The sequence below is a fragment of the Canis aureus genome, chromosome 22, assembly GCF_053574225.1.
Source record: "Canis aureus isolate CA01 chromosome 22, VMU_Caureus_v.1.0, whole genome shotgun sequence".
NCBI classification, from domain to species: Eukaryota; Metazoa; Chordata; class Mammalia; order Carnivora; family Canidae; genus Canis; species Canis aureus.
Genome location: NC_135632.1, coordinates 26,243,949 through 26,266,003, shown reverse-complemented (window position 1 = coordinate 26,266,003; position 22,055 = coordinate 26,243,949). Strand labels below are relative to the sequence as shown.

The 22,055-nt window shown below is 45.6% G+C and overlaps 1 protein-coding gene across 2 annotated transcripts in view; it reads left to right on the top strand.

The window, feature by feature from the left end:
* The window catches only part of RFTN1 (raftlin, lipid raft linker 1), a 200,115-nt gene that overhangs the window by 133,387 nt on the left and 44,673 nt on the right, over window positions 1-22,055 (top strand). For both annotated transcript variants that reach the window (XM_077865297.1, XM_077865296.1), the window contains exons 5-6: window positions 6,711-7,050; window positions 15,709-15,912. In XM_077865297.1, the coding sequence (XP_077721423.1) occupies window positions 6,711-7,050; window positions 15,709-15,912 (544 nt within the window). The remainder of the gene's footprint in view (window positions 1-6,710; window positions 7,051-15,708; window positions 15,913-22,055) is intronic.

Here is a 22,055-nt window from a genome sequence, read left to right as displayed (position 1 = left end):
TCAGTCGGTTGAGCATCTGCCTTTGGCTCAGGTCATGATCTCCAAGTCCTGGGATCAAGTCCTGCATTGGGCTCCTGCTCAGTGGGGAGCCTGCTTCTCCCTCTCTCTCTGCCCCTCTGCTCCCTGGCTCATGTTCTCTGTCTCTGTCTCTCTCAAATAAAATCTTTAAAAAGAATAAAAATGTGTATAACCAAAGAAGCTCTAAGTTTTTATAATGAGTTAAGACTTTATAGAAATAAATTTTTTAAAAAGATTTATTTATTTATTCATGAGAGACATAGAGAGGCAGAGGGAGAAGCAGGCAGGCTTTCTGCAGGAGCCCGATGTGGGACTCGGTCCTGGAACCCCAGGATCACGCAGGATCATGCCCTGAGCCAAAGGCAGACGCTCAACTGCTAAGCCACCCAGGCGTCCCAGAAATAAATTTTTTGAAGAGAAAAATATCTTTCTCACACTATAATATCTGATTTTTAGGTTGGGAAAATAAAGTTACTATAAAATTTGTGTTTACTCATTACAGAGCAGTTGAATGAAGTCTCGGATCAGTTGAAAATGGTCTTACTTAATTTTTGCTGCCTAAGCTAGCAGTGTTACTCCTGGAAGTGCCAGGGGTGTGGTGGTTTTTAAATGTAGCAGAAATGAGAGGGTGGGTGCAGGTGTATTTCAGTTTAAACTGGTATCATACTGAGCATCTTGGGACAGGCTAGATTACACAAAATAGAAAGAGTGGTACCACTGAAGGAGCATCAGGTTGGATTTAGGATACTGAGCTGAATCTGGACTTTGCCTGTGATTAGCTGTGGGTAGTTTGACCAGCCCTGGATAGTTTGACCAGTGTAGTTAGCTCTGGGTAGTTTGACCAGAACCAGTTTCCTCTTCTGTAAGGTATTATTTGGGGCCTAAGATCCTGCATATTAAAGTTCTTTGTGGAAAAGTTATACAATGTTAACAGTTGCTATTTTAATAATCACAGTCATTAGAGAAATTTTATAGGCATGCATGTGACAGTCTGCAGGGAATTCCATAACAAGGTGACCTGGGTGTTTGTGATTTGATCTTCCACATTGATTTGACTCCATGCTCATGAGGACTTGGAGGAATGGCAGTGTCTAGCAGCAGACAATGAGACCGAAGTAAATTGATCTTAGATGTATGGAGAATGGGGAAGGGAGTCCAGAAACACTGAGGGATAAATCTGTCAGGATGTGGTGAGCTGATAACACAGGGTTAGAGAGAGGCAAGAGCTAAGGAAGAAGCCTGTGGCTCTAGTTTGAGAAACAAGGACAATGGTGGACCTAGCAGCTCTGATCATCAGTCATATAGGTTTGAACTTCAGAGGAAAGTCACAGCTGGGGAGTCCGAATTTGGGAATAATTAACATATGACTAGTGGCCAAACCCACATGAGGAGAAGAGGTCACCACAGGGGATGTAGAGTGAGGAGACTGGGTAACTGAGGGTGAACCCTGACAAATGGCATCCAGTGCCTACCATTAGTACGCTCAAGAGATTTTCTCCATAAAGGTTATGAAGGAACAAATGAATAAATGAGTGCATGAGAAACAAACAGGGATCAGTTTAACAAACAATCAAATGACTTTAAGAGAGAAAAAGAGAAAAGCAAGTGCTGTACTAGAGTTAGAAGAGTCAGGGCCCTTAGGGTCTAGCCAAATATTGATCTTTATAAAATCTAAATGCAGTTCCTCTGGTTGAAAAGGACTACTACTCCCCCTTTCTGGTAAACAATTTGGCAGCCTGTATCAAGCCTTTGAAAAGTTAATATCCCTTGACCCATTAATTCCTCTTCCAGGAATCCACCCGAAGAAAGTAAGGAGAGCTGCAAAGATTTATGCACCAAGATGTTTCATATTCCTGAGACATGAGTTTCTCTGGAAGGGTTGGGGTGGGGGCAAGAGGGAGTCATTTAACCTTGGCATCTTTTTAAAAGTTTCAATACTGTATAGTACAATGGTGCAGGATACAAATTTCTCATTAATGTTTAAGATAAAAGGTGAGCATTCAAAGAAATCTTGTGCTTTGCCCTCAGACCTCCATTCTCTGTTTTTGGAGTTACTACAGTGGGAAAGTTGGTTATGCTGGCCTGCAGTGTGAAGTCACAGCCTTTGTTGGCATGGGCATTCAGTGACATCCACGATATGGCCCTTCTGATTTCCAGTTCGCCCCTACACCTAGCTTGTCCTGTCATGATCCAGAAATATTCATAAAAGATACTTCAATACATCAGGCTGTTGCAAACCATCACGTTTTTACCCATGATGATCCTTCTTTCTCTTTACCTGCATTGCCATTCTCCCTTTTTTTCACCTGTCTGGAGAACTCCTATTCATCCTTCAAACCTCAGATTTGCTCCCTAAATAGGTTTTGCCTAGCACAGTATTTTGGGGAAAAAAATTTTTTTAATTTTTATTTATTTATGATAGTCACAGAGAGAGAGAGAGAGAGAGAGGCAGAGACATAGGCAGAGGGAGAAGCAGGCTCCATGCACCGGGAGCCTGACGTGGGATTCGATCCCAGGTCTCCAGGATCGCGCCCTGGGCCAAAGGCAGGTGCTAAACTGCTGCGCCACCCAGGGATCCCAAATTTTTTTTTTAATTTGAATGTGTACAATGAGGCATACATACTCCAATTTTATCACACTCCTTACCTCTTCCTGTTATATTACATTATTTCATTTGTTATAGCCCTGACCTGTCAGAAACATTTTGACCTCCCCTTTAGGCAAGAATAATCATTGTCATTTCTATGCCTTTATATCCATTACTATATTTGTCATTCTCAATGAGAAATTTTTGGAATGTTTACTTTTTTTCAGTTATAAAAGTAATATGCATACTCATTAGATAAATTTTGAAAAGTCATAGTAATAGAAATATTACATAGCTGTCATGATACTGTGTGAATTTATAATCTTGATTTTTAAATAAAATATTACAAAGTAAGCATTTTTGTGCCGTATTAATGTAGTTGTTTTTAAAGTCTGTTTACAATAATTGGCTGAATCTTAAGATTTGAGATTCCTATTTTATACCCCAGCATCTAGATACAGTGTTGGTCTGGGCCAGTGTAGGGACTTAATACAGTTTGTTGAATTCGGGAGCTGAAAAATTAATTGGCTTCATCCCTACCTTCACTCATTACTCATTATTTATTGTACCCATTCATTCATTCATTCATTCATTCCACAGATACTTACTAAGCACTTACTGTATGTCAGACATTATCCTAACACCAGGCACACAGCAGCGCACAAAATTCTGCCTTTGTGAAATGTGCATTCTCAAATTTGGGGTGCATTGGAATCACCTGGAAGGCTTGCTAAAACACAAGTGTCTGGGCCCAACATGTCATGATCATGTCATGATCCAGAAATACAGTATGCCAGGCAAAACCTATTTGGGGATCAAATCTGAAGGAGGTTTTGATTCCGGGTTTCTGAGTCAGTAAGACCTGAAAATTTGCATTTCTAACAACTTCCCAGGTGATGCTGGTGTTGCTAATAAGGGACTCCACTTTGGGAACCCCTGGCATAGAAGACAAGTTTGAGGTGCAGTAGCACCAAGGAATACGGTTGCCCAGTTAGCTGTGGGAATGCATGTCTGATTAATGCAAAGCTCTCCAATTTCAAGTCTCAGTAAGGAAGGAGAGGACTGGAATAGTGCCCTGTGTCCAGATTTGTCACCTCCTTACTCTGGGTGACTGTCAGCAGTCTCTGCAGGGTCACAGAAGCCTGGGACCGACAAGGAGGGGGGTAGAGCAACGGTAACAGTCAGGACTACCTTCTCTGTGCCTCTCCTTCAGCACACCTGCCATATGCAATGTCTGATTTTCAGAGCAACTGCAAGAGAAGTATGATTTCCCCATATTATGGGTGAGAAAACTGAACCATAGAAAGTTATGTAACATACTCTGGTACCAGAATCACGTCTGGAGCTCCAAGCCAGGCCTTCCTGCCTTCCAGCCCCATGACTCAGGTTGAGACTGGCCTGGGGTCAAGCCCTTGGTGAGACCAGCTTTTAAAAATGCTTCAGCCATCAGAGGTGTTTTGTCTGCAGTGAGACCCCTGTCACGTGGGCCAGGTGTGAGCAGGCCAAGTGCCGGCAGCGTACCTGTCCCTGCAGTGCCACAGCAAGCGGAGAGGCTCAGGTTTGCAGTTGGTGAAGGAGAAAGCCACACTGGAGTGTAGGGGCCTGACAGCTGAAACAGAGGTCTGCAGCTTGGGGGAAGATGGCTCACTGTCCTTCCCATAAGAGCTACATCTGGAAATTATTAATGGTATTTTCTCACCTATGAAAATTTGTGGCTAGTTAGGTTTCGTTTACTTTTAGTACAGGTTTAGTGCCTTGAGAATTTGCCTAACGTATTTGAAACTTTAAAAAGCCAGTTTCCAGACCCCTTCTGAAGAAGTGTAGGCAAGTAATTTGTGAAATAACTTGACAAATTTCAACAATTTAAGATTAGAAAAAGCCACCCCTGGCCACTGTGGTGGGAATTGGAGAAGTTAGTGGTAATGTGGCCCAGTTCCCCGGCACTGACACATGTCAGCGTGCTGCCATCTGCCACAGCTGTCCACAGAGACCTGGGTCACCTCGCTTCAGCTCCACATAGAAGGACCTTCAAAGATCTGTGCTTTAGCCTGATGTCCTCGCTTTTTATCAAGGGTTAAGAATACCTAAGTGATGTGAGAAAAATATCTCTTCATTTTCTGTAAAACTAAGGAAGACATGTCTTACACCATGACTCTACAAGAGTCCTACAACGAACTTCTCGGTTCCTTACCAGCAAATTATACTTCTCTCTTAGGGAGCTGGCATGTTTCCTCATTTCATTTGAGGATTGTAAAATCCATTGCTTTGCCTGTGTCACCAGGAAGCTCAGAGCTCTGCTTTGTATGCAGGAGCTTCCCTTAACCTAAGGTACTTTGACAATCATTATCTCCCACTCTTTTCTTTTAAAACTCTTGTTACCTGTGTCTTCTTTCAGAAGCTCTCCAAAACAATTTATAAAAGTAAGTGAGTATCCCAGATTTGTGGGTGAAAAATTTTCAGAATGGAAAGGGATCTGTTTAGTGGACCCCTTTTGTTCAATTTTTGAAGAATGGATTGAGCCAACCATGGCCATATGTTTGGACACATATATGTCCAAGAACATGTATGTGCTTGATGATGCTTTGAGAGCTGTCCACTTGGTCATGTGGTTGAGAGAATGAACTTGGGCCTGACTCATACCTCGCTTTGAACTTTAGCTACTTGCTGCTTGCTTTATGACTTTAATGCCTCTGGGCCTCAGCATCCTCATCTGAAATGAAGATGATGATACAATGTGGGGTCTTGGAAGGATTACACAGAACAATTTATGTAAAATGCCTAGTACAGTGCATTGGACACAGTAAGTCTACACTAGCTGGTGATTCCTCCTATTGTCATTATTTTCTAGCATGGGTTAGACTTTATAGAAAGACTGTACTGTACATTTGTAACTGCTCTAGATTGCTTTCCAGAATGTGCAGTGTTGAACTAAAATGACCTTTGGCTTAAAATTATGCTGGTTCATCCAAGGAGGGCTGTCATGGCTTGCTTGTCCCTTAGAGAGAGTAGCTCCATGCTGGCGTTTCTTACCAATTCTCAAATAAGGGTGGATGATTGCTGCAGAAGCCTCAAGATTTTCTGAGGTCATTCACTCAGGTTGGTGACTAAGACTCCTACAACCCTGAGGTCCTCACTTCCTGATTTATCTGTAAAGTGACCTGAGCATCCTTGCCCAGGAAGTCCCCTAAAGCTGATTTCCTACTTTGGGCTGGCTCTTGCTTAATTTTATTAGGCTACTACTTTGCATTTTTCTTTCACTTAGGACTATTAAACAGCCTGGGGGTATTCGTCTGGGAGGGGAGAGTTAAAGTGCCTCAATACTCTGTGTGGCCATTAGCCACCCCCCATCTCGTGGGCTCAGGAAGTCAGAAGCAAGCTACCTGTTACCAAGGTTAGAGGGTATGTACCATAGCTTAGAGAGTCACGAGTCTGCCCAAGCAATGCCTGTGGACCCAGCATCGTTTTCAGGTGCCTTTGGCTTTGGCGGAGAGCACCTCCCAAGCAGGTCCCCATCAGATTTCCCCGCCCTGGGGAACGTGCGCATCAGCTTTCACATAGTGGTGCTTCTCCCCACTCCCGCCCTCCTCTGCCAAAACAATGGTTTAAAAGAGGAAGCTCTTTGGGTCATAAAATATCATCTGGTAGTTGGTATATGGTTATATAGACATGCTGGATTATACAGTAGCCTCATTGGCAGGAAGTAGGTGATTCATCAGAAAAAAAATAACGAAAAAAATAAACTCTTACCAAAATGAACTTCCTCTTTCAAACTCTTTGTTCCAGCCCACCCTTTAGAACCTTCTTGTAGCCTCTTAGAAAAAAGAATAACTAGAAGGGACTCGTGCAGTATTTCAAAGAGAGGTAATCTCAGCCCTGTCTAGCCACATGCCTCGTAGTTAAAAAGAGCAAGCCCCATGCTCTCTGTCCCCAGTGGGGCCAGGGTTAGGGTGTGGCCACCACCTAGAGGGAACATGGAGCGTCTGAGAGATTTCATGTTCAGACTGAAATACCCACAGATGCCTTTAGTGAGGTGTTTTTGGATGTTGTACATGCTCCCCTTTGATAGAACATCCCATTCAATTGGTTCCCTTCATTTTGTTCACAGATCCAGGATGCTGCAAGTCAGGGCCTGAAGTTTGTCGGTGTCATACCTCAGTACGGTTGCCCTGCGAAGCCAGCAGCCAGCAGCCCCCCAGCAGACACCAGAGATGCGGAAAAGGAGCCTGGGAGGTGTGGGGGTGATGAGAAGCCAGGTGCACCAGCAGGGACCCACAGCAGCCAGGAGCCAGGCCAGGGCCCCAGAGGGGAGACGCCCGTTGCTGAGCAGCCCAGCTTGTCCTCAGGAGATGGGGATGGTGCAGCATTGTCACCACATGGGGTGAACAAGACTTTGGATGGGCCGGATGGTGACCTCTTGGAAGTGCATGAGGAGCCACTTTCGGGAAGTAAGTATGTCCACACAGGGACTCTTGACCCACTTAAAGAGAGGCTAACAGCTTTCCAGTAATTCCCATGGCATTTTAGGAAAAAGAAATAGAATGAGAGTGTACAGATGGCTGTCTATCCAAAACTTGATTTTTCTGGGCCTCCTGACTGATTGCTTTTGGGGTTTTGACTTCTGAGAGAGCACAGCCACATGAAATTGACTTGCAGTTGCTCCAACATGTCACATTGGAAGTGGATTCTAGAACCTGAGGGATCTTTATCCCCACACTCCTGCACTGACCTTGAATTAGTTCGCTCTTAGCATAGGAAGTGTTAACATGCTGGGCACCAATGTAGAACCTATGCTCCACTTTTGGTCCGTTTATTTTGAATATCTGCCTAAAGAAAGAAATCAAGAAAGCCATTTGAGGACAAATTGTGCAGGAAACTGGTGATTCAACTCACTAGGCTGTAAACAACCAGATTTCAGGGAGTGTGTGTAGTTGACAAATCAGCACTGTGGAGAGAACACTGCCAAGGAGAGGCCACCAATATGTGAATCCTCTTAATCACATTGTAACGGCCATTAGAGCATGCACTTTAGGTTGGCAATTTCAAATAACAATACAACAGTGATGATAGTAGCCAACATTATATTGATACTTCCTGTGTACCGGGCCCTGCACCAGTAAGCATTTTACATGACTGATCTCTTAATTCCCCCTATAGCCCTGTGATGTGGGTCAGCTGTGGTATCACTGCCCATTTTACAGCTGAGTAAACAGAGGTTAGAGAGTAAATCTTCACCCACGCTGGAAACTGGCAGATCTGGTCTGTGAGCCCCGCTGCCTTAACGGCCATCCCATTTCACCTCTCTGCTCAGTCTCCCCTGTGTGATGCTCTCATAGAGTAATAAGATCGACGGACGCTCTCAGTTTATGGTGAGTGACGTTTCACTCCATTTCCCTGTAATTCCCTTTCCTCTTCTTTCTCCAAGAAATCTAGTGTCCAGCCATTTCCTGAGAGCCAGGCTCTCACATGAGTTTTGTGGTCTTTTCCAAGCCTTTGGAAGGTGCACAAGTAACAAGACTGCGAGGAGACCCCCAGGCCTTAGGAGGCCTTTCTCCTTAGCCTTAACCTTCCTGGTTAATGTTATGATTCATTTACTGATTCTTAAAATTAGATTATCTATCTATCTCTATCCATCTATCTATCTACTATCTATCTATCTATCTGTTTATTTGACCAGGAGGAAAAGCAGAGGGAGAGGGACAAGCAGATTTCTTACTGAGCATGGAGCCCCACCCCGGGCTTGCTCCCACGACCCTAAGATCATGGCTTGAACCGAGATCAAGAGTCGGTTGCTTAACTGACTGAGCCAGCCAGGCATCCCAAAATTAGCCTCTTATTAATGATGAGGAACAGTTTATGCTTTGAGAATAGAAAAGAAGGTAGAACAGTTTCTTTTATTATATTAGGTCAGTAGTTCCTAAAAAGAAAATTGTGGGATGGTTCATTCTGGGCTTATTTGCAAAGTTAACTTAAAGGGATTAAGTTACTACCTCCATTCTGGGATATATTATGATTGTTGTTTAATCAAGTCTAGATCCTAAAGTGGGGTTCTTTATTTATGGGGCATTTCATGCAGGGTGAGGTAGACTTCTGGTCCCTCCAGAGTAGCTGAGACCCTGTGTGCATCTCCTGATGAATGTTGAAGTCTTATTCCAGAAACCTCCATCTTCTCAGTGGTGTTGGGCTGGATTTGTTGCTCTGAATCTCTGATAGGAAGACCGGCTTCCTTGGAGGAACATACCAGGGTGAGGGTTCAGGGCAGGCACAGGCCCCTCAGGAGAAAAGGACAGGAATCTTGAGAGGCAGGTAGCACTATGGTAAGAACCTAGACTCCAGGGGCACCTGGGTGGCTCAGTCCGTTAAGCATTTGACATCAGCTCAGATCATGATCCTGGGGTCCTGGGATCGAGTCCCACATCGGACTCCCCTGCTTCACCCTCTCCCTCTGACTCTCCTCCCTGCTCATGTTCTCTCTCTCTCTCTCTCAAATAAACAAACAAATAAATAATCTTTTAGAATCTAGACTTACATTCCATTTGTCACCTTCTACCTAGGCAGTCTTGGGCACAATACCCTCCTGTGCCTCGGTTTCTTACCCTGGAAAATAGAGATGGAGCAATATTTTCTTGTTGGAATGTTAAATGAGATGTACATTTAAAACAGTTACCATTGCCTGACTCTGAGTGTGAACTGTTATTTTTGGCGTACAGGCTCAGTAGCCCTGCCTACTGACCTCTACTCCTGCACAGAACCCTGGTTTTGAGAAAGGAGACACTTAATACTGAAGTACCCCTCGGGACTTTTCTGGTATTTCCTGCTCCAGAATCCACCTTTCTCCCAGACTGCTTCCAGACCTCCTGCCCTAGGACCCTTTCCTCCACATGCTGCCCTGGGGCTATTTGCCTCTCTCACCCAGAGACTCCCTTCCATTGCTGTACACACAGAGAGTCCTCAACAGCTGAGGTGTCTTGGCCTGTGTCTCATTTCTTCAGAGTCTCTGTTCTCTCCTAACAAACCAGATCCTGCTGAGGAGTAATGCGTTAATGTGTGTCTGGAGGTGGTCGGCCCAATAGTGGATGGGAATTTCGGCCGTGGAGGATGTTATAATACCCACTTTAATCTCACCCAGTGGGCAAGCTGGCTGGCTGTTGTTTACACACAGCCCCCATCTCTCTGCTAGGAGGCCACGGGTCTCTGAAATTTTGGCAGCTCTCTGCCATCCTTTATTCCTTGTTGTGTGGCAGAAATGAGCCTTTGGACTTTTTTTATCAGCTAATGAACACACAGGCATTGCTGGTGCACATACATGGCCTTGTGGGGGATGAATAGACAACAGTTTATGATGGTGGTAACCCTGGGTGAGCCTGTCTAGGTTCTGCCGATGTGCCATCTTGATGGTGCCTCACAACAGCTTTATGGTGGCCGATGTTATTATTAAACCCATTTCACAGATAAGGAAAGTCACCTTCCATGCCCTCATGTAGTGAAGTTTAATCTCATAGCTTGAGCATCCAGCCTCCCTGAAGGCCGGACATGCGGGAGCATGTCAGCATTGGTCATGGCCTTCACCTGACCTGGGCCTCTCTCCTAAATCTTTTCCCTGAGAAGTCTTGCCATTTCCTTGCACCACCAACCTGCCCCGGCATCCTCTCAGTCTCCCCTCCCCGCTGCTTGCTCAGCTTTCAGCTTGCCTTTCTCTCAGGGCCCCCTAAGGAGGGTGAAGTGTTTTTACTCCTCTTTCTGCCAGGTGGGTTTAAATAGGCAATCACAGCAAGACAATTAAAAAAAAATCCAGAGGGAGTCTCCCTCTTTCCCCCTCCTTCTCCTCGTTTAATTTATTTCCTTTATAGGAGGCCTAGGGGAGCCAGGTCTAGGCTGCAACTGCTCACATAGGGCTTGCCAGCAGATTCACCATCCAGACCCAAGGCAGGCGGGCCCTCCCCATCCCCGTGGGCTCTTGAACTGCCTCTCTGGTCTGGAGGTTATGCCCCCTTGCCCATGCAGGTCCCTCTGGAGATCCATCATGCAGTTCTCTTCCTGGTCATCGCCTTATTTCCTGGTCCTGGAGCATTTTCTGAGGGTTTCATGTCCCTGCTGTGCAGAGATCTCCTGACCTGGTGCTGGGACAGCCCCATGCCTCCCCTCAGACGCTGCACTTCCCGTGCTTGCCCCTGCCTTATGGTGAACACATGGCACCCCAGCAGCTCTGCTCACAGGAGCATGAATGGCCCCTTGTGATGCATTTCTGTCAATGGGGAGCATGCTTTCTTCATCTGTAATGAACAGGCCAGGTGGGGAAGGCCAGTGCAGTGGAAGGTCAGGAAGGCGTCCCCCCGATGTCAACCTGTCACCTGTCCCCTCGCCTCCAACGTTCCTCTCTGTCCTTCCTTCTTTGTCTCTGTTGCTACATCTTGAGTCAGAGAAACATGGAGGCCAGAAAGGTCCACACAAATTCAGATTGTTCTCACTGTCACTGAAATAATGATAAAACATCTAAGCACTGCCCTTCTTATACTGTGCCTCGTCACTCAAAAATGCTGAGAAATGCCAGCCAGAAACCCAAGCCAGTGACCTCAATTGTATTTCTCAGCTGAGGGGATTTTTTTTTAGGAGGCCTCCCTGGCAGCCAGCTCACTGTGTGGAGAGGGCGAGGAGGTGTCCTCTGGAGTCTGGCCCTTCTGATGTCTGGCCCTTTCCCGGGCTGGGCCAGCGCCCTCCCCTCGCTGTGCCCCCAGGATGGTTCTTCCCTGTGGCTCTGCCTCTTCCCAGACCTGCCACCTGCCACCATCTTTTTGGCCTTTCACTCAGTCCATTAACAACGAGCTATTGAGCTCCCCACCCGTGGTCAGCAGCTCCTGCTTTCTGTGTACTGATGAAATGAGCCTCTTGTTAGATTTGGAAACAACCCAAGGTTTGGGGTTTTAAAGACTCTTGGCTTTGCCACTTTCCAGTTTGTGATGTCTGGGGGATCCACTTGAGGTTTCTGGGCATAGAAGTGATGCAGCCCCTTGCTTGCAGGCTGGGAGAGTCACATGAGGTGGTGGAGGTGGAAGTGCCCGTGGCTGCTGCCGTCCTTGCCAGGGGCTTCCCATAGAGGGCTGTGCAGGGTTTCCTTGGCGTGCAGGGTTTCCCCTACTTTGTCCTCACAAATAGCCCCCACCCAGGCCCGGAGCTGCCCCGCTGGTAGTACCAGGCCCAGACAGAAGTCTGCAGCAGTGTCTCGCAGAGTCAGGAATCTGGATGGGCTCCAAGCCTTTCTGCCCTCTTGTCCCACCATAGAGCCCACAGCCCTGCTCTCTGATGCAGACCTTTCATCTTAGCCCCCTTGCCTGGGACCTCAGCAGACCTTAGCCCGCTCTCAGTCCAGCTACGAGGTCAAATCTGACACCTACTTGTTTCTCCCTCCTCCCCCCCACCCCCCAACCCGGCCAACTGGCCAGCCTCCTCCTCCTCCTCCTCCTCCTCCTCTGGCCCTTGGAGCCCCCATGCTTTAGCCAGACTCTGAACTCTCTCTTCCCTCCAGCCCGGAGGTCTCTTGGAACACCAGGACCCAGCCAGCTTGCCGCTACCTGCCAGTCACAGGCTCTCTGGGGCCATACTTACAGGCGGATGCAGACTTCATCCCATGCTCAAACCCCCACTGCCTGGCATGGACCTCAGACCTTTCCTTCCTGTTCCCAAGGAGCTGAGCGAGGCCTCAGTGACCTGGCTGTCAGGCTGGCAGCACCCAGTAGGCCCCATGCCATCTGCCTCCTTCCCTGGCTTGCTGACCTTGTTTGGCTCAGGTCAATCCAGCGAATGTGTACGTATCCTCCATCATATTACTGCTTTTCTGCACACGGGATCTACAAAGCACACAGCAAGGCCCCTTGAGTCAGGAAGAAAGAGAAAGACAAGACAAATAACACAAGGCAAGACAGTCTTGGCTCCTTGAGTGCTCTGTCAGTCCCAGTTCTTCAGCTGTTCTCAGAACATTCTCAGAAACAATGTCTTCCCCCCTCCTTTGGGACTTTCTGTCCCATGTCTGGAAAAATCTTCCAGCTGGGGTCATGGCAGAGTCACAGAGCAGCTGAGAAAATTTAAACAAACTTTGGGACTCCTTTTTGGAACCCTTGGTGCCCGCTCATGTGATGATGTGTGTTGGAGAATCAGAATATTAAAACATCAAAGAGCATCGTTTGGGGATAGTTTCTCTTGGCTGGCTTCCATGTGAGTAGTGAGAGGATTGTGGCCACGGATAGAGCGGGAGGAGAGAGTTAACTTAAGGGTTACGCATCCAACATTAAGTTTCTCCCAATATTTCATTGCTACTAACGTGTTAGATGCTCTCAGTCCAGCACCATTTCCTTCCCTTCCGGAAAAATGTTTTTCTGTCTCTAGCTTCAGCCCTCCTCCCTGGGGAGGACCCCATGGGAGAGCAGGGGCGCTGTCAGCACCATGCTGCCTACCTTGTGGAGGACAGTCTCTGTCTTCCCTTCACCCCACATCTGGCACCCTCCCTTCCCCTTTTGGCCTTCCCCTTTTTCTGTTCCATTACGCATTTGGGAAAGTTGTGTTTCTGTCGTGCCATATGAGTGGGGAATCCTTCGGTGTGATGAAGTGTTGTCATGTATTTTTGGACTTTGGCCACCGTCAAATTCTCCACTCGCCTCTCCCATGTAGAGGCTGTGATTTTTCTTTTTAATCTATTTGCGTTTAGGGGCACCTGGGTAGCTCAGTGGTTGAGCCTTTGGCTCATGTCGTGATCCCTGGCTCCTGGAATCGAGTCCCACATTGGGCTCCCTGTGGGGACCCCACTTCTCCCTCTGCCTATGTCTCTGCCTCTCTCCCTGTGTCTCTCATGAGTAAATAAATAAAATCTTTATATTAAAAAAATCTCTATATGTGTTTGTGCTTGACCGTAGCACACCATGGTAGTTGGTACTCTGGGCCACCCTGGGATCACCTGAGGACAGTTTTCTTAGCCTCTGTTTGCAGATGTTCTCTGGAATGGGGACACGCCCCAGTAGGCCAGACACTCCCAGAGAATTCAGACCTCAGGAGTGGCCCTCAATCCCTGAGGATAAATGCCCTGGCTTCCCTGCCCCTTGGTAAGGCAGTCTGAGTTGTGTTCTACACAGTGCCTCAGGGGCTCCTGTTAACTGAACCCCTATAGCTATAGCAGTAACCTGCTCATGAAGGCACCCTTCACAGGCTTTCTTCTCTTGCTTATTTCCTACCCCTGCTCCCTTGCTCTGATTCCTGGGACCACTTCCCAAATGAATTACTGGCACTCAAAAACTTACAGGGTTTGGTTTGGAAGAAATCTAGATGAAGTCAGGAAAAAAGCATTGCTTATCCTCGTCTTTAGTAGCTGTGCCTTTTATTTGAACCCCTAGCACCTAGGACTGGAGAATCATATAGTTCACATCCTATCCCGTCAGCTCCAATCCATTGCTTGATTCCCCTCCGTTACAAGCCTTTCTTTGCATGACTCCATTTCTCAAGTGTGTTTCAAAGTCATGAAGTAGTCTGGTGATTACTACCTCTGGACACCAGGACCTAATTTCTTGTGCGAAAGCGTTTACTGGCTAGAGGTGGCTTCCTGAGTTAGGCAAGTGGACTAAGAAAGGTAATTTGGAGTGGGGATAATAAACAGACTCAATTCAGTTGCTTAAAATCCAGGTGGCTACTTTTGAAGATGGGCCCCTTTCTTTCCTAATTGGTTCTATCCAATGGATAACTTGAAATGGCCCCTTGGTAGCTTAACTCTTGCAGATGATAAAGTGTCATGGCCTGGCACTGCTCCCCAGAGATCTCTGCTGCTGTTTGCTCAGATGGAGCTGTAAAAAACTTCCTTTGCCCGGAATACAGTACCTATGTGGGATAATTTTAGATGTTATGTGGGTGGACATATTTGGTGTGAATGTGCCTCATCATCCCCTTCTGTTTATAGCAAGTGGTAGTTGTTTCCCTTATGGCCACAAAGCCAAGTTTCCTTTTTAAATTCATTTATTTAAATAAAGGAAAGTGATTCTGTTTAGAAATATAATAATTCAGCTAGTGTTTGGATACTGCAAAATTGTGAGATACTGAGGGATGGGAGACCATGTCCCAGAATGTGGCTCTAGGCCAGACCTCTCCTGCAGTGAGCATTAAGTATAGTTGTCCTTTTTGCTAATGTCAACCATTGTTTACAACCTTTAAAATATTTCTTTGAAAGAAGGGTGGGGATTTTCTTTTTATTCCAATAGATATTTTTGGAAACCAAAGCATGTTCCTGACTAGCCTGTGTAAGCAAAGCTTTTTAAGCCGGGTAAACTCTGATTGCTTGACTAAATGAGTAACACAAAAATAGACCTTCAAGACTTACATTGAAATTCCAGGTAATTGTTCCTCGAGGCTGATACTGCTCACTCATGGCCAGCAGCATGTAGGGCTGGTGTGGGTCAGCTGCTGGGTGGTAGTGAGTATTGATTTTTGAAGAACTGTGCTATAAATGAATGGAAAGGAAAGCTCAGAGCCTCACTCCTGGTGCCATCTACCTGCCACTCCTGCCTGGGAACATTTACGGGAACATATTTATTTTTACATATCAATGGTGTATTTTTGAGGTACTTGATTAAGTATTATGGTTTCAGCCCCAGGAAACACCACTGCAGTTTATAAATAGTTCAGGGGTGTACAAGGTTCCTGGAATTAGAGCCATATTTTTATTTTTATGTACCTCTGTATATTCACCTTTTTTTTTTAAAGACCAGCTCTTACTCAAATATGCCCAGTGTTTTTTCCCCAAAACACCTTTGTATGAATCTCTAGAAATGTCTACAATGTCTTCACAAACACGTGACTGTACAAACTGATCCCAGATAACAGTTATTCATTATATGCCAGATTCAAAACCCATTCCCCACTGGAAGCTCAACCTTTGCGTCCATGTCATTTTCAAGGCTCCCTAATTTATAAGCTGGAATCAGGTTTTATTTTTTGGCAACAGTGCAATCTAGCAGAGTTTACCTTTGATATCATTTCTTAAGGCTCGTAAAAGATTCCGCTAGACCCAATGAGGCAGGTTTTTAGCACTAATTTGACCTCTTCTCTCATGCCTCTTTTACCAATCCCAACAGAAATGGAGATCCTCACCCTTTTCAACAAACCGAAGAGCCAGCAGAAGTGCCGGCAATACTATCCCGTCAGCATTCCTCTCCGAGTCTCCAAGAATGGCCAGACGGTGAGCAGTTTGGACGCCAACTGGTTGGAGCACATGAGTGACCACTTCCGGAAAGGAGGCATGCTGGTGAATGCAGTCTTCTACCTTGGCATGGTCAATGGTATGGAAGTTACAAACCTTGGGCAAGCCCTCATGAACTCTGCTTCTCTTTTCCTCTTAGCCCGACTTCAGAGCCTGCCCCATTCAGAAAGCCCCACAGCCGTTAAACTCGTTGTGTTTGATTTCTAATTAACACATTTTGAGGAATTGTCTGCAAAATCCACCACCTCTCCTGCCTAAACCTCTCTAGGAGTCAGCCCAGTATCTTCTAAAATGACAGAGGAGGGGAAGTGATTCTGTGTTTTTGATGATAGTCTCAATCCATGTTGCTTTTAAAGGCTTTAAACAGATTATTCCCCGTTTGTTAATTACCCCCTGGGATCATGCTGCTCCAAAAGTGCAAATTGTTTGTAGACAGTATTACAGTTGGATGTAGCAGTAGCAGCACCTTAGAATTAACCCCAGAGAAGTCAGTTGAACTACCTAGTTTCTATAAGCTCTGTGGAGACACACACACTGTTTCTGGGTCTCATGGCACCCAGTACCCCCTCCCCAGTAATGAGTTATCTCTGGGGGTTGCTGCATGGAGTAGGACTATTGATGACCACTCTTCTAAAGCAGAGAGTGTGCCCACAGGGGGGAAATGCGTCAGGCAAAGAAAGGGTTTGGGCTTAACACAAAGGCAAGTTGAGTCACTCCCCGCCATCAGAGCTGGGAGGCAGTTTGGGGAGTGAGGCCAACATGCCAGCATGTAAGGATCCTGAGGGCTGCCAGTCAGCAGGATTCCTAAGTGAAACGTAACACCAAATTTGTTGATCCCAGCAAAACCTGGTGGGGGGCATTGACAGCACCGTGTCTTGGTTGTTGAGCAGTTTTCTCTCCAAGAATTAGCCGAGTCAGGAACAGAGTTTGGATTCTACATTATTTGCAGTCCTTGAAATGCCAGCAAACATCTGCAGAAGAGACATCAGTCTTAGTTCTGAATGTGTGCTTTAAATCATCTGAAGCCTTGGAACATTGTACGGCACAGCCAGGTCTTAATTTTGGAAATGAGTCCCTTGTTCCTATCTAAATATCAGTATATAATGTAAAATATTAATACAATAGCAGAAGGTATTATATAGCATGAGGGGCCAGAACCATTTGTAGAATGGATGAATGACATAAGAAAGGTGGCTGGCTCATTAAGAATACACCTCAAGCAGCCCTGTCCAACAGAACTTTCGGCGATGATGGGAAAGTTCTGTCTCTGTGCTGTCCAGGATGGTAGTCACCAGCTATACATGGTTGTTGACCACTTCAAATGTGGCCAGTATGACTGAGGAACTGAATTTAAAATGTTATATAATGTTCATTAATTTAAATTTAAATTACTATATGTGCTTATTGGCTAGTAGTATCTTAGTGCAGTTCTAGAGTATATTATTTCATTAATACAACTAATGAAGAATCGATTTGGTTCTCTGGTGGCAAGGTTGGCAACCTCCCTCTATACAAGGAGGCTTTCCCTGGGTGATTGCAAAGGTCCTGGACCAGAAAACATCACAGTCTGTTTTGAAATGCACCATAAGACACCAAGTGGCATCTACTTGGGGCACATGTTTACAGCCCTGATTCATTGGGTTAGGGAAGGCCAGGGAGGAGCCCTTCGCCTCCTGCTTCCTGCAGAGACACCCCATCACCCATCTTGGGTTGTGCTAATGACCCCTTTTATCTGCTCTTAGGCCTGTAGAGGCTCTCTGTGGCCATACATCTGTTTAAATTTCTCCCTTGGAAACTGATGGTTAGTTGTCCTAACACCTTAAAGATGTTCAGTGAGGCACTCAAGGTAGCAGCTACACAGGCAGCCTCACTTTGGAGAATTCAGGTGTCAAAAGAGAAACTTTCTCTGGTCCTGCTGACCAGCATGTCTGGGGCAAACTGAGGACACCTTGAAAGTTCACAACGCCATTAATCATCTTTTGGGCCATTGTGGCTTTGGCAATCAAGACAGCTTCCTACTTCCTCCTACCCCATTCTCTGACCCTGAGTCCAAAAATACAGATAATTCATGCAGTTTTTTTCTTCAGATTTGACTTGAGCATTTGAAATGCTGTTGACTGGGTGACAGGCACTGAGGGGGGCACTTGACAGGATGAGCACTGGGTGTTACACTATATGTTGGCAAATCGAACTCCAATAAAAAAAAAAATATATATATAAACAAAAAAATGAAATGCTGTTATATCCTCCCTTGGCTTTAGCTGCTTTAAATCCAACCTTCCTGCCTTGAAGACAGAACATGAAATTTCCCCTGGCAACTGCAACTGTGCAAGCTGAGCCCCAAGCCTCTGACATGTCTATGGCTTCAGTACAGCTGCATGGCTTGTCTCAGGGATGGCAAAATTCTCAGAACAAAATTTATTTAAACCTACTCAAAATTCAAATGCAATTTCACCCTGTATGCTTCTGATGGGAGGGGAATGTGACTTGGGAGTAATACTCAGTGGGTTAGGGTGTTTCTGCTCTGGAAAAGCCCAAGGTTTCCATTGGCCAGGGATGAAATATACATATGCTCTTTTCCCAGAATTTAAAAAAAAAAAAAAAGGGCAAGCTAATCATAATTATAAAAAGGAACCTATTTCTAATAAGGTAATTAGTGTTCTTACAAGTAAAGCTGGCAGAGCTAGAAGCATATCTTTAAGCTGTTTGCCATCTGGAAAAACACCAGTCTTGATTCTTAAATAGATATTTATACTCTGAGATATTTTCCACAGAGTCGTAAAACTCTTGAGAACTTTGTCCCATAAACAGGGTGATGTTTTAGCCAGAATTATTCAGTTAAGACTCCAGCTTCTGTTTTCAGGCCTATTTAGTTAAGACTCCAGCTTCTGTTTTCAAGTCTTTGCCCACGCATGGACATGGAAAGACTTGAGTGGTCCTCAAGTTTGGGCCTTGCTCAGTCTCTAGAGCTCCTCTCCTGGAATAATTTATTAAGCTTTAGAAGGACCGGGTATCTTGGGCTGGGGAAGCTGTGCCCTTGAGGCCTGGCAAGCCAAGGTACAGATAAAAATGAAGCATAATGATGATAAAAGACACCTAGCAACCACTCTGTGCTTGTGCTGGTCTAAGCAGTTCAAACATAGGAACTCATTTACTCCCCACAACTCAATGAGGCAGATACTGTTATTATCCCTGTTACATATCTGTGGAAACTGAGGTACAGACTGGTTAAGTCATTGCTAATGTTACCAGCTAGTAAGTGGCAGGAGAGTAGTAGGAAGAAAGAAGGGTAAGGGGAGGGAAAAGCCATGTGAGGAGGGAGTAAAGGAGGTGACCATGTTGGCAAGAGGTTTAGGCTCCCAGTGAGGCCTTGGCTGGCTTTTGGGAAGGAAGAGAGCTCCAGAGTCACCTTTAGGGAAGTAGCAGGACCTGGGTTGCCAGCCACTGGTTTGGATGCATACAGGGGTGGGTCGGACAGTAGGGCAGATAGGTATAAAGAAACACCACCCACTGAAACAAATGTCAGAATCTGTGCTTCCAGAGGGTGGCAGAAGCTGGGAGGGGAATCCTTCTGCTCTTGATAAGGAGTTGGGTGAGTATCCTTAAGGGTAAGGGCAAAGTAGAGCCAGGTGCCCACCATCTGAAGACCCACTCAGGAGCCTGATTTCTCATCAAGGGCCTCCAGGCCTACAGAATCTGTGCTGCTCTCACAGGCCACTGATGATACTGTTGCCACCATCAACTTTCTTTGCCTGCCCTGGTCCTCCCTTTGTCCCCTGGCTGACCCTGTCCTTGCTCTGCATTCCTTATTCTACCCTTGCCCTATCCTTACCTCCCTGACCTCACCTTTGCGCTATACTCTCTTGGCCCGTCCTAATTCTCCTCCCCCCAGCTCCCCTGGCCCTCCCGTCACCCTCTCCTAGCTCTATACTCCTGACATCTCTGGCAGTATCATCCTTATCCAGCCTGCATTCAGATGTTTCCAGTTGTTTCAAAAATGTCCTTTGCAGCAAGTGGTTCAGACCAGAACCCAGTCCACCAATATGCACTGCATGTGGTGACCATGGCCTCACTTCTCTTTGACCTAAAAGAGTTTTTTATGACCCTTGCTGCTTGAAATAAATCCGGCCTCTTACCCTGAAGAATGTCTTGTATTATTTGTCTGGTTGGTACTTCATGATGTCATTTACCTAATTCTCTAGCCTCTCTATTCTATAAACTGGAATTTAGTTCTACAGCCTTGATAAATTAAGCACCATGACTACAGCACCTTCCAGATGATGTTGAGTTTTACATGTTGCATCTCATTAAGAGATGACACTTGATATTTATATCATCTTTTTTGATGCCTAGCATGACCTACATTACTTTATATTTGCAAAATATACATGTATATATTTCAAATAAAATACACAGAGATACATATTTTACACAGGCGTACTTAAAAACCCCTGGGCGTGTTCTGCATCCTCTACTTCTTAGTATCCCAGTGTTTGTATACTGTATGCAGTATACAGAAGATGACCGATAAAGGTTTCTGGATGATGCTAAGTAATGCCAGTGGAGGTGAGGGGAGAAGCTGGTGTTAGGGTGTGTATCACAGGAACCTGGGGAGTTAAAGAGCTAGATGTGGGCGGAATGGAAAGGAAGGGAGATGAGGCAGTTCCAGGTGCTTCCAGCAGCCACTCCCTTGGAACACTGCCATCTCTGGGAATGTTTGGCCTATTGATTACAGGCATGGCTTCTGTTTCAGAGGAGCCACTTGTGAAGGGTAGAGGTCACTTACACCATAAATGCATTTTCCTTTGTATCCCTAGCACATCTTCAAATGAACTTTTTAATGCAGTATCACACACATACAGAAAACTATGCACATTATAAAGATAATAGCCCAGTAGATTTTCAAAAAGTGAGTATATCTGTGTAACAAGTACCAGGTCAAGAAATAGAAGATACCAGTCCCCTTGAAGCCCTCTTCATAGTCCCTATCCCCAGAGGGTGACTGTAGTCCCAATTAGAAACACTGTAGATTAGTTGTAAACTTTTGATAATGGAGTATATGAATGAATCCCCTTGTTGTGTTTGGTTTCTTTTGCTCATTGTATGTGTGAGATTCATCCACATTTTTACATGTAATTATAGATCATTTTTTTTCTCATTGCTATACACCATCTCTTGTGTCAATATGTACAACTGATCCACTTCCAAGTATATTTTCATTTTTTCCTTTTGCTCCATGTACGAAGGTGTGGCATCTGCACAGATCTGGCCCCAAACTGAAGCCCTAAGGCCAGTCTCACTGTGATCCCACTAAAACGCCAGGTGTGGAGTATGGCATAGTAGTCTCAGGTAACTCCATAAGGCTAGGAACCTGGGCTGGAACCCCAGTGCCCGGCACAGAATGGTAGCTCAGTAAATATCCATTAGTGATTGAAAGGGTATAGGCTTTGGGATCAAACAAACCACATTTTAGATCTAGGTTGGCCCTTGCATTCATTCCATTTGAACATGGACACATGATTTAACTTCTGCAGCCTCCATTCACTCACTCACCAAGAAGTAATGGTTAGCCTTGCAGATCTGGGGGAAGGATTCAGTGGGAAACTATTAACTGTGCCTGGCCCATGTGCCTCACATCCAGCAAGCAGATCAGAGCATTTCCTCCCCGTCTGGTTGGTTAAATGGCTCTGAACTTGCAGGCTCACCTTGCTGTAACTGAAGCGGGGTAATACCTCCTCTAGATCACTAACCACTTCAAAGTTAGAAAACAGGAGTGAAGACAGGCCAAGAGGAGCCATGAGTGCTTGGGAAGTAGAAGGCAGTAGGCCTACCCACTCTTTTGTTAATATCAATTAGGCATCATATGCTCGGGGAGCAACGTGGCACCATGACCTAGGATTGGCTTCACAGTGATTACATTTATGGTGAGGTTACAGGTAGGGATGAGAGTACATGCAATTATGGTTATACAGTTGTCATGTGCCATTCCTGGCACCAAGATGGTGCTGTGAGCACCGCACAGCCTCTGATGGGGAGAACGGGCGGGCTCTCAGAGACCCAAGGAAATCTGTTAGGTCAGCTACCCCAGTGGGAACAATTTAATACAGCCTAGCTTGTTAAAAGGAGAATGGTAACTTTTTATTTCATCCCACAAAATTAGACCACATACTTGTCACTGTGTGCATGTTTCCAGCTGGACTTTGGAGAACACCATGAGTATAA